General features: G+C 48.4%; 1 protein-coding gene across 1 annotated transcript in view; it reads left to right on the plus strand.

The window, feature by feature from the left end:
- The first annotated feature begins 975 nt into the window (after positions 1-975).
- Positions 976-12849, plus strand: part of NUAK1 (NUAK family, SNF1-like kinase, 1) — a 95533-nt gene continuing 83659 nt past the window's right edge. Inside the window, exon 1 of the mRNA XM_006865257.1 lies at positions 976-1248. Within this exon, the coding sequence (XP_006865319.1) occupies positions 979-1248 (270 nt within the window). The 5' untranslated portion in view covers positions 976-978. The remainder of the gene's footprint in view (positions 1249-12849) is intronic.

Genomic DNA, 12849 nt, shown 5'->3' on the forward strand with positions numbered 1-12849 from the left:
GGGCCCCGCGCCGCAGCGGCCGGTGCGGGGGCCGGTGACTCACCGCCTGTAACCCAACACCGCCCTGCCTCCCCTCCCCCAACCCTCCGGCCCAGCGGCCACAGCGACACCTCCGGAAAAATGAAGGGGTGCTCGTGCCCCTGGTGTCCCCTGCAGCATCTCGCGTGGGCCTTGGCGGTTCCCGGCTCCACGCCTTCCCGTGTTCCCAGCCCCGTGGCTCAGCGAGCCGCCGCCCCGGCACGAGCAGGAAGAGAGGCCGATCGGCCGGAGCAGCAGGCGGCGGCGGCGGCGGCTGCGGCTGCGGCTGCGGTGGCAGCTGAGGGCCCACGGTAGCTGTAGCAGGCAAGCCTGGGGAAGGGGCACCCCAGCTGGGGACGCCTCCAGTCCCCATATGACCAAGCGAAGACAAAGCCTGTAGCAGCAGCTACGCCTGCGGCCTAAGCCGCGCACAAAGGGCGAGTCCCGACACGCACCCATCCCCCTCCTGGCTCGGGGTGGCCCTGCTGGGGGGGTGGGGTGGGAGGCGAGGCTAGAGGTGGGGAAGCCCCGGCCACGCCGCCAGAGCGCCCCCCCACCCCGGCCAAGCACGCCCCGCCCCCGCCCCGCCTGCCTGTCCTCCCGGGGAGGAGTTGGGGGGCGCGGTGCCCACATAACACTCCCCTCCGGCGCTCGGAGCCACCCCTCTCCCCGCCCTTCTGCAAACACCACCGCCTCCCCTGCCACCTCCGCCACCTCGCCCGACGTTCCGCAACTCGCCACGGCTCGGGGGCGGTGCGCCGGCCGGTGCGTGCCGGGGGCGCCAGATGTGCCGTCCCCGCCGCCGCCAGTGACCAAGCCGCCGCCGGAGCGCGAGCCGGGCCGCTTCTCCAATGCTGCGTGGGCGACTCTGAACGCACCCCGCATTCCCTCCGCGGGGACCCCAACACTCCAAGCGAGCGCAGTGCTGCCCTCTCCAACCCAGTCCGCCTGCGTTTGCACATGGAGGGGGCTACTGCGCCCGCGGCGGGGGATGGTCCCGACTTGGGGTCGGGGGCTCTGGGCTCACCCCCGGCGGGGGCAGAAGGGGCAACCTCAGTTCCTGTGGTGGCGGCGGCGGCGGCATCAGCCCCAGAGCCCAGGAAGCCACACGGGGTGAAGCGACATCACCACAAACACAACTTGAAGCACCGCTATGAACTGCAGGAGACCCTGGGCAAAGGCACCTATGGCAAAGTCAAGCGAGCCACCGAGAGGTTTTCGGGCCGAGTGGTGAGTGAGGAAATCCTCTGGGGGTGCCCGGCTAGACGCGTCTGGAAACAGGGCGCGTGGGGCCGGGGTTTTTGTGTGCGCTGGGGCACTCTTGTAGGAGAAGGGGTCCCAGGGAAACCCCCGGACAGACGCCTCATGCTTTCCCTGGCATCCCGTGACTCAGGCGTGTCTCTCTCCCGAAACACTTGTTACATCCTGTCTGCACATATTTTGGGGTTTTTTATCCCAGCAGCAAAGTAGTGTTTATGATTTGCAAACACTTTGCAGCGACAGGAGTGTCAGGGTCTCCCTTGCGGGCACACATTTAGACCTTGCGCAGGAATGCCTGATGTCTCCAACTCCAAATAGATCTACACCCTCAGTTGAGAGAGAGCTGGTCCCCCAAGACCCATGTCCTATAGGCGAATGCGGTCCCCGGCACCCACTCACCCATCTATCCCCAGACCTCTCTCAGCATTCTCCCCGTCCGGCTCCCTGAAGCTAATGCGGGCTGCAGAGGGGTGTGGGGGGGGAGCAGATGGACTGTGCCTACTCTTTTAAAAGCGAGGGTTAGGGAGCAAACTTCAAGATTGTGGCAGGCCTGAGGGTTGGGACGGTGACAGTTTGTGTCTTGACTTCAGGGAGGACTGGATTGCTGCAGACATGTGCAGCTATAAAGATGCAGAGTCACATCAGACCCTTTGCATTTCAAGTCCAGGCTGCAGGACTAGTAAACTGGTTAAGAGGTCTGTCCCAGCTGCCCCATGACAGTTGAAACCCTGCCAGAATCCCAGGACCATTTGCACAGTCCCAGCAAACACTTAGAGCCCCTTAGGGTCTCTGTACCACCCCAGCCTAGAGTTGTTGTCATTTTGCTTTCTGCCTTACAGGCCCTTGAAATCCACACTGGTTGTGGCAAGAGGGGGTTGGGTTCAAAGTGTCTGACTATTGCAGAAAGATTGTGTGTGGTGTGTGGCAGAAAAAAGAACATAGCTCTCTGATTCGAAGCAGATCAGATGTATTTTAATCGATTTAGGGCCAGAGTAAGGAACTAATTATGGGATTCCTTGTGTGCACTTGTGTGTGTGTGTGTGTGTGTGTGTCTGTGTGTGGCTGCCGTGTTTTGTGACCCAGAGTTGATCATAAACTTAAATTATTGTAGGGGAAAACCAAAATGAACTATTGAATGAAGTTGCAGGTTGAAGCTGATATTTTTCTTTTGTGTTTGCATAGGGACAGTTATGTATCAAAAATGAGGTATTACCAGCAAAGTTCCGCTCCCAGATTCTCAAGTATCTGAATATATCAGAGGTCTTGAATACTCTGAAGAACCCCTTCACATCACAGCTTCACAGTGTGGGTTGACACTGCTTTACCCTATAGTTAAAAAACAACAACAACAAAGTATTGTTAGTTAATTGGACTGCTAAATACAAGGTTGGCAGTTCAAACCCACCAGACTCTCCTCTGGAACCCTCTACCAGGTTGCCATGGGGTTGAACCAACTTCATGGCACTTAATGATAACATATATTTTTAAGCTGCCTCAGTAATAAATTCTATCCTAAGCAAGTAACTGGAAATTTACTGTGGGCAGGTGCAGGTGCTTTTTATTAAATTGGTTTGGTTTACAATTCTAAGGAGATGGGCTCAGGAGATGTCCTTTGGCGAATACACTTTCAGGTTTGTGGAAGAAGAGGCTGAAAAAAATAGAGTTCATTCATGCTTTTCTTCTGAGGTGATAGTCCCCAGGCTGATGAAGCAAAAAACTAAGCTTGCTCATGTTGTCATAATAGGTTTTGAAGAATCACACAGGGAAGTGGGACCGCGGAATAACGGAAAACAGATCCAGGCAGTTCAAGCTGCAGGTTGAGGCTGTGAACATGTGAGGGGTTGAGTGGTTGGTATCTGTACAGGGACAAAAAAATGCCCAAATGCTGGATGCTGCTATAAACCTTTTGAAAGAATGAAACCTTTTCTTAGAGCAAACGCCTTTCTGAGCGTCATTCAGGCTTCCTGACAGGCGTTTTTCTAGCCGTCTGAGCCACAGTCTGGGATAGAGTGAAAGGGGCTTGCCTCACTAAGCGCGAGCCTGCCTGTCTCTTTTTCTGGGCGTCTTCTCTTTTATTTGCAGAAACCTTGAACATTCCGTCAGGATTTAATCCAATGGCCACCAGGGGGCGCTCTGAGAACAGAAGAGGCTCGTTTCTCAGTTGCAAGACTTCAATTCACAGTTATTATCCAGCCCAAGTTCAGTTTCCCATTGTACTATTCATTTCACTTAAATCTCTTGTTTTACTCAAAAATTGTGTAAAAATTTTGAATCCGGCAGCAGATCCGAGCCCAGAAACTGGCGATTTACAAATTGCTTAATTTTATTAACTGACTGCTTCTTCTACTTGACAGAAAAGCTTTGAATGCTAACAAGATCATCTGGGGGACCTTGCATTAAACAGATGGGAAAACTGAGGTTTGGTGAAGGGAAGTGTCTTTGGCCCTGAGTCCTCCCCCTGCTGAGATCCCTGCTCACAGATGGTGTAAGAACTTAAGTGAGAAACAGAAATTGTCAGGTGGAAAATTCCCATCGCCTAGCTGGACAGAAAATAAAACAGCAATAGACAAGGGAGTAAGTTGCTCTTGCTGGTTCGGTGCTGGGAACTCAGAATGCGTTAAGCACAACATACAATTTTCACATAAATTTGGATTGATTTCTCCCCACTAAGTTCCAATCTGTATTTCGTTCCCCTAAGTTTCGTTCTGCTGTGCATGGGGTCGCTATGAGTCGATTCTGACTCGATGGCACCAGACAACAACAACGACAACGACAACGACAACAATAAGTTCCAATCAACCCACTGCCGTTGAGTTGATTCCAACTCATAGCAACCCTATAGGATAGAGTAGAACTGATCCCAACAAGTTTCCAAAGCTGCTTCATGGAAAGCAGACTGACACATCTGTCTCCCTCGGAGCAGCTGGTGGGTTCAAACCTCTGATTTTTCAGTTAGCAACCAAGTGTTTTAACGACTATACCACCAGGATTCCTTGATGATGTACTTAGCAGCCACAACTTGCTTTTGAGGAGAGGAGGAGCTGACTAGGAAGGAGAGAGCCTTTATGTCTTTGAACAGAATTCCAGTGTGTTTTATAGCATCTATGGGAAGGAGCAGTGCCCTCAACTTACTTTGCATATGTGAGTGGCTGAGATCTCATGCTAGGTATCAGACTGCTTGAGATTCTGTGAAAGCCACACTCATATCCCAAACAGGGACCCCTCTGAGAGAAGGAAAACGTTTTCAAAAATGAGAAGGTGGTGGCTTGTAAGTATCTGGCAGGACCCTCTGACTAAAGCAGCACAACACAGTAAGTACAACACATCGTTCTTCTCTAGTCTGTGAAAGGCAGTTTGCAAGAGAGTTGTAGAATCAGGAACTTGGAGTAAGAGGCCCATTCTTCTGAGCGGTCCAAGCATCCTCTCCCAACTTCTTCCTTCCCAAATGGGATCTTGCAGCCACTGTGTCAGCAGGTCCACAAGACAAGGACTCAAAGTGGCTCCTTGCAGACATTAACAAGTCCAACAGTGAGGCTCTCAAAAACTTCACATACTTGACCTACTGCTTTGTGACCTTAGGCCAGCTATGTAACTCAGCTTCCTCATCTGTAAAATGGGGCCTATTAAGTAGTACTAATTTCATGGATTTGTGAGAATCAAATGAAATCTGTGTAAAACTCCAAAGAGGGTAAAATTAGCCAAGTTAAGTCCCCTATTAGCAGATTTCTTTCTCAACTCATTTAAAGTTTCATTTAGATTTTAAGACTACCTGAAAAGTCTGAGGTATGGGGCAATTAGCTATGTAACATACAGAGAAGGGTTCGGGGAAATCATCAAGTATTTAGGGTAATTAAATCCATACCAGGTTAATTAGGGAGGGGTGCCTGTCTACAGGAAGGCAGGCAATCAGCTCGATTCAGATAGGATCTGAAGCATTGCTCAAGTTTTGAAATCAGGCCTTGTTTATTACACAACATTTGTTTTGATAAATTTCTGGGTGGGGTCTTGTGTCCTAGTACAGACCTGCGTTTTGTTTGAGTTAAATTCCCTGGACTTTCAGGTCACACGAAGCCATGCCAATAAAACAAAAAACAAAAACAAACTACTTTGAGGGGAGAGGTGTCATGTGATTACCCCTCTGCCAAGGGCCAAGTTCCACTTTCTCTCCTACTAGGTTATGGCTTGTGAGCAGCATGTGGTGGCTGTGTGAACAGCAGGTTCATGTCTGGGAGGGGCCTGAGCTAGGCCTATAGGACAGGACAGGTGGGTAGATGTACCCCCAGCCTGCTCTGGTTACTCCCCACCCCACGCCTGCCACCAGAGTACTAGCTTAGGTGATGGGAAGTGATTTGACCAAGAATGGGTGTTTTAAGCACTAGCGAAAAGTTATTCATAGGCTTATGCTGGTAAACTGTAGATCAGGAGGTGAATTAGTAAATTGGCCCGCTAAGCTAGGAGCTATGAGGATGTCATTTGTACAATAGCTGAAATACCATGTTGTCGCTAAAGCACAAATGCAGGTTTAGAACATGAGGGACCTTGGCCAACACATGCTCCAATGGTTTCAACACAGAAGTGGGAAAAATTAGACACAGAAGAGTGAAATGACTTTTCTGAGGTTACACAGCTATGAAGTGACTGAACAGGGTCTAGAAACAGGATTCTTGGTTTGGTATCTTCCCACGACTCATCTAATAGACTCTACCTAGAGCAAGACAAGGAGTCCTAATATGGTGCTGTGGGTTAATTTGCCAGACTGCAAAGCCATTGAGCTGCAAGGTCAGTAGTTCAGGCCACCACCTGCTCCTTGGAAACCCTATCCAGGGGTCTCTATGGGTTGGAACTGACTCGATGGCACTTAATAACAACAAGAAGAGCAAGCTAAAGAGTCTTTGGGTGGTGCCAGTGGTTGATCACTTGACTGCTCGCTGAAAGCTTGATGATTTGAACCTAACCAGATGGTGGTGGTTGTGTGTCGTTGAGTCAGTTCTGACTTATAGTGACCCTGTATCTGGTTTCTGAAACTTTGAATCTCTATGGGAGGAGAAAGTCGAATCTTTTTCTCATGGAGTGGCTGGCGGACTCGAACTGTGGACCTTGTGGTTCATGGTCCAGTGTTTGAAAGCTCTATGGAGCAAATTCTACTCTGCATACACGAGTAGCAACTAGCGACAATAGAGCAAGACATGGTTCTTACTGTTAAAAGCGTGAATAATTTGGTAGCAAAGATGAAATGTACTTACGCATATTGAGTTCTGTTCAGTCCAACAACGATTTATTACCATCTATCATACACCCTCGGAAACCCTGTACAGGGTCGCTATGGGTCGGAACCGACTCGATGGCACTTAACAACAACAGTCATATCATATGCTCTTCACCCTGTTAAATGCTGGGATCTAGAGATGAGTGAGACCCAGGGAGCTGCTACACCCTGGGTACGCCTACTGCTTTTGTTCGTTGAGGTCTGGATTATTTAAGATGATGTTGCAAGTAGGAGTGCTTAGTTCATCCAGTTGACTTGATCATGGACATGGTCGTGCCTTTCCTCATTGTCATTGCCACAGGTGTTCCTACCAGCTGGTAGCTTTTAGAGCTTGGGGCATGTTACACTACGCACAATGAATGCATCACAAACAATTTTTCTCATTTCATCCTCACAACAACCCTGCAATGTGTGCACTCTAGTTAAATCTGATTTGTTGTTGTTGTTAAGTGCTGATTCACAGTGACCCTGCATAGGGTTTCTGAAGAACTCTCCTGGTGAGTCTGAACCACCAACCTAGTGGTTCAAACCTACTTTGCGGTCCAGTGCCACACCAGGAATTTTCCAGATGGATAAGTTGACACATTGGGAAGCTAAGTAACTTGCTGATGGTTATGTAACTTATTGTTGGGTGCTGTTGAGTTGATTCTGATACATAGTAACCCCAGGTAGCAGAATAGAACCGCCCCGTGACGTTTTCTTGATTGTCATCGTCACCGAAGCAGATTGCCAGGTCTTGCTTTCATGGAGTCGCTGGGTGGATTCGAACTGCCCACCTTTAGGTTAACTGATGTGCTACTAGGTTTCCTAGTCATACAGCTGTAGTTGTTGTTGAGTACCATCAAGTCAGTTCTGACTCATGGTGACCCTGCGTAGAGTTTCCGAGGAGGGGCTGGTGGGTTTGAGCTGCTGACCTTGTGATTAGCAGTGCAGTGCTTATCCTACAGTGCCATCCCAGGAGTTAGCAGCCGAGCACGTACAGCTAGACGGTGCTGAACAAGGCTTCCTGGCTCTAAATAAGACCTGCTAGAGAAACCAAGAGCCTTCCTGATGCCATACAGCTAGTGAGTGTCATATTTTACTTAATGGACCAAAAGAACAAACAGAGAGTGATTCTTTTCCTGAGCGGTTTCTTGCTGCTCGTAGGGAAGAACGTGGAGGAAAGGGGCCAGGCAGATGTGGTAGCATTAGGAGGGAGTGTTCTCCTTCAGTTGCGGGGGTGGTTACTGCTGTTGAAGAGATAGACATGTGGGACAGGCTAGAGTTAGACTTAGAGCAAGTTCCAGAGCATTCGTCATATATGTTTGGGGAAAATTAAGCAGGTTTTTATGCAGGGAGACAACATTGATAGGTGGGATGGGGTAAGAAGAATACAATTTAATAATAATAAAAGCAGCAGTAATGGCAGCTAAGACTTAACTAGTTGTCATCCAGTGGATTCTGACTCACGACAAGCTCAGGTGTGTCAGAGTAGAACTGTGCTCTATGAGATTTTTGATGGCTGAATTTTGGGAAGTAGATTGCCCCGACTTGTTTCTGGGTGGACTCCAACCTTCAGCCTTTCAGTGAGCAGCCAAGTGCATTAACTGTTTGCCCCACCCAGAGACTCCGGCTGAATGCATTGGAACGGACTGATTCCTCAAAACCACTCTGCTAAGAATGCCATCTTCCAGATGAAAAAAAACACAACCTCAGCCACAGTGAGGTAAAGCAACCTTTTTCTAGGTCACACGCAGGCAGCAGAGCAAGGGTTTGGACTTAGGTTGTGTGCATGCAGAGACCTTGACCTTCACCCTTCCCACCACAGTGGGGCTCTGAGCCCATCTGTCTGGCATGCTGGCCTGGGTTGGGAGGTTTTCGCAAGACTTGAGGTCTGAGAAGATAAGAATCAGAACCCAAGTTGGGGGAGAGAGACGTGCCTGTCTCTGGCGGACGGTCTGCTTGTTGGACCCCCAAGAGTGTTTTAATGAGCCATGTCAGGAAGTTCTCTACCTGCATGCACACTGAGCTCTTTGTTCCCCCAGAGCAACCTCAGACGCTGGCAGCCCATGGGGGCCTCAGGAGGGGTCAGTTAGTTTACTTGCCTGCCTGTAGACAGAATGCACCCACGCCACGCCAGGATGTCTTGATCTTGCTTCCTTCTGGGAAGCAGCAGGAGATAAGGGGGTGAGTCAAGGTATCCTGTCTGTTGCTCAGCCCCATTGCACCGTCTTCCATCCATCTTGCATCGTTGTCTACTGTTAACACCTAGCATGGTGCCAAGCACACAGTAGGACCTCAACAAAGGCTTGCAGCCTGGAACTGAATGAATCTATTGAGCCCGGAGGCCATCACCCCTGACTTCAAGATGCTTTTGGAAGAGAACGCCTGGAAATCTGCACAGACAGGCTGCTTCTTCCCGCCACACCGTCCCTTTCTGTTCCACTGTCTCCTCTAGTCATTTGGGAGGGATGTACATCCAGGGCTTGTTGGGTTCCTGGCTGTGGCTTCCTGTCCTCAGTGGCTCTGGAGTCTGACAGCCTAAGTCTCATTTGTCTTACCCACATGAAAGCTCTGGAGCATCTCTGAGTTGTGATTTGTGAAGTATCTGCGTTAAAGCCGAATGCATATATCATCACGTTGGCCCAGTGTAGTGCAGGCCCGGAATAGGAGGGGCCGGCCCAGATGAGCCACTCGTGCGTGGAGTCTGGCCGTATTGATAACATTCCCTGGAAATGGCCCAGGAGCAGCCAGATGTTGAATTCCTGGTTAGGCTCTTCGGTAAACTTTTAACTGCATGTTACAACTGGGGCTGGGCCTTTTCATGGCTAGGTCTCTACTCCAGAGAGTTGCTAACATATGTCCACTTAAAAATTTCTACATGGACGTTCATGGCAGCATTAGTTAGAACAGCCCAAAGTGAAATTTATCCCCAATGAATGGATAAGTTCAAGAAGATAGAGCCAGGTTTTTTTTTGTTTTTTTTTTATGGGCTATTATTGATAGAATCTCTTCTTTCTTTCATCATTTAGTTTACGGAATATTTCTCCACAATATAAAGAAAGGAAATTCTGATACATGCCATATTACATGAGTATGATTCCATTTACTTGAAGTGTCTAGTATAGGGTTCCATGAAGCAGCTGGTGGGTTTGAACTTGAGGTTAGCAGTCCAGTGCTTATCCAGTCATTGCTAAAGTCTAAAGGTGCCTTTGCATGAATTGGGAAACGGCGTCTTTCTCTAGATAGACACATTTGAAAAAGGCTCCCCCTCTGGCCTGAAGCAGCAACTCCTCGACCTGAATTGCAGTGAGAGTGATGTGGGCTGGAATAGGTGTTGGCTGGACACCTTGTCTGACCTGCATGCTCAGATTTCGGAACCCTGGTGGTAGCGTTCAATCTTCATGTTACCTACCACTCATCACTGCTGTGTGGCCACAGACTCACCCTCATAGAGATTACAGTCTCCTCTGCCATGTCATTCAATAGTGTTTGCTCTTCCCTCTGTTTATGTTTTAGGGGATGGCCGCAAAAACACTCAGGAATATATAATCATTTAAACAACCAAAGGGCACATTCTGTAAGCCAGCCTCCTGGCCGCCAGCACACAGCCTTTCTCTTTCCATGAATCTAGAGTCCTCAGCTGCTCCTATCCCTCATGCCCTCACCTCTGTCTCCATCTCTGGTGTCGCTGCTTCTCTGGATAGGGTCCCGCATTCCGCTCATGCTCGTCTCCCTCCATGGGGTTTTCAGTGACTGATTTTTCCAGAGGTAGAGTGCCAGGATCCTAGTTGAACTTGAACCTTTAACCTTTCAGTTAACAGCCAAGTGTGCTAACCAGTTACATCACCACTCAGCTCTTAAGAATGAGATCCATTATTATTATTTTGGAGAGAAGCAGTAGCTTAGGTAGAGTCCCTGCTTAAAACCCTTCTCTGTGAGCTGAGTGGAGAGTCAGCTGAACTTGCTGTATCCTTCAAGGTCTCTCCAGACTTCCACTGCCTTATTCCTGTGTCTGAACCTCATGTTCATTTCCTCTGTAAATGATGTAGTATTGTTTACTTGTCTGTATGCTTCCTCTCTTTTCTCTCCCGTTATAAGAGGATACAAGCCCCCAAAACTAAACACAAAACCCAAAACAACAACAAACAAAACAAAACCCAAACCAGTTGCCAAATCAAGTCAATTCTGACTCATAGTGACCCCATGTGTTTCAGAGGAAAATTGTACTCTAGGGTTTTTGGAAATTGATTGCCAGGTCTTTCTTTGGAGGCTTGCTCCTCCTGGTGGATTGGACCTGATGGAGTGTGGCCAAGCTGAGTGCTTAACCATTTGCGCTCCCAGAGACTCCACAGAAGGCGGGAGCAGGGGTGGAGTGTGTCTTACTCTCCATTTTACACTCTAGTGCTTTCTGGCCTGGAACCCGGTGCCAGGCATGTAGTAGGTGCTTAGTAAGTCTGAATGCATGCATGAATGAACAGCTGCATGAAGATGCACCAGGAATCCTGACAAGGGATAGTTCTGTGGAGGCTGGGGGCAGCAGGGAAGGTCTCTTGGGATTCTAATGTCTTCTTTCCTTGATCACTCACTCCTCACCACTGTGTGAACAGCTGTTGGGAGCTCAGTACTGTAAGGTGCTTTGGCTGGAGAGATGGAGAAGGCTCTTGCCCTTCCTAAACATATTTCCCACCTTTGGCAGGGCAGGTGCTGTCAGCTGCCTTCGGACCTCCACACTTCCTTGGGCTATACCCACACTTTTCCAATGTCCCCCAGAGATTCCAGCCTCCATCTCTGAGAAACCCTAGTGATTGTCTCCACGGAGTGTGGGAGCCTTAGATGCAAAATGCATTTGCAAGCCTTTCAAAACATTTTTTCCCTGGGTTGCAAATCATTTACTTGAAGAAACCTGCTGGAGTGTAGAGTTAAAGTATGTCTGGAAAAGACACTATCATACTTTGCCTTTTAAACTCGAGAAAAGAACATTCCACTTCTTCACTTTCATTAGAGATACTGGGAACCAGGATTAGATTTCCAGTGTTCAGACGAGGCTTGAGTAAGCTTAGCTCCTTCCCTGTACTGGGAGGGGAAAGGCTGCTTCAAAGGGCTCAGCGCTCCACTGGTGTCTGTGAAGGACAGCTTCCCAGGCAGAAAGCAGTGGCTTCTTTCTCTTGTCCTTAGTTGCTTTTGGCTTGTCTCTGATGCCTGGCGACCTTATACGAGTAAATAAGAGAATGTAGTGTTGGCGGGTCTTTTGCCTTCTTCATGATCACTGATGTGTTTGAGCCCCTTGGTGCAGCTTTTATGCCCTTGTGTCTCATGGAGACTGCCTTTCATTGACGTCGACCAACCATGGTCTTTCTTGATGCCCAGAATAAGTGAGCTGAACTCTTACCATGATCACTTCTAAGCAACATTCTGATTGTATTTCTTTCAAGACTGATTTGTTCTTTTTGATGTTGTTGTTGTTAATTGCCATCGAGTTGATTCCGACCCACAGCGACGCTGTATAGCGTTTCCGAGGAGCAGCTGGTGAGCTTGAACCACCAACCTTGCAGTTCAAATGGCTTTGCAGTCCAGCACATTAACTCACAGCACCACACCAGTGTTTTATTCTTTTTTCCTTTTTTCTTTTTTGTTGTGTCTTAGAGTCCTGGACACTGATGTTCACATGTTCCATTAATCTTCAATTCTCATCACTTCCTTCTTCCACACACGAGGAGACCAATAGCTGTACCTTAGATGACTGCTGGTGAGCTTTTCTGATCCCAGACACTGCTCACCAAAATAGGATGTAGAGCATTGTCTTTGTGGACTATGTTATGCCAAGTCCCCTAAGACAATGGGCCTGAGCCTTCAGACCCAGAAACTCATTGCCTAAGATGTTTAATAATAATATCTAAAGTGTTTTCATCATTTTGACCACTGTGTGCTTCTCCACATTCATAACTGTGTTTGCAGGAAAGGTAAATACTCATGTACAAATACCTTGTTTCAAATTCATATATTTGTGGGTATGCTCCCATGCTTCTTCCCATACCCATTCAGCCTGTGTCTTAGTCCATGTAGCTACCCACTTGTACCCATTTTCAGTCTTGTAGGTCTGTTTTAATTTATATAAATATATATATAGGAGAATTTAAAGTAAAACAATTTTATGTGGACGCCTGGTGTGGTGCTGTAGGATCAGCACTGGACTATGAGCCACAAAGTTGGCAATTCAAACCCACCAGCTGCTCCTTGGAAACCCTATACTGGGTCACTATGAGTCAGAACTGACTCTACAGCACTTAACAGCACTATATATATATGTTGTTGTTGTTGTTGTT

The sequence above is a fragment of the Chrysochloris asiatica genome, unplaced genomic scaffold, assembly GCF_000296735.1.
Source record: "Chrysochloris asiatica unplaced genomic scaffold, ChrAsi1.0 scaffold00076, whole genome shotgun sequence".
NCBI lineage: Eukaryota > Metazoa > Chordata > Mammalia > Afrosoricida > Chrysochloridae > Chrysochloris > Chrysochloris asiatica.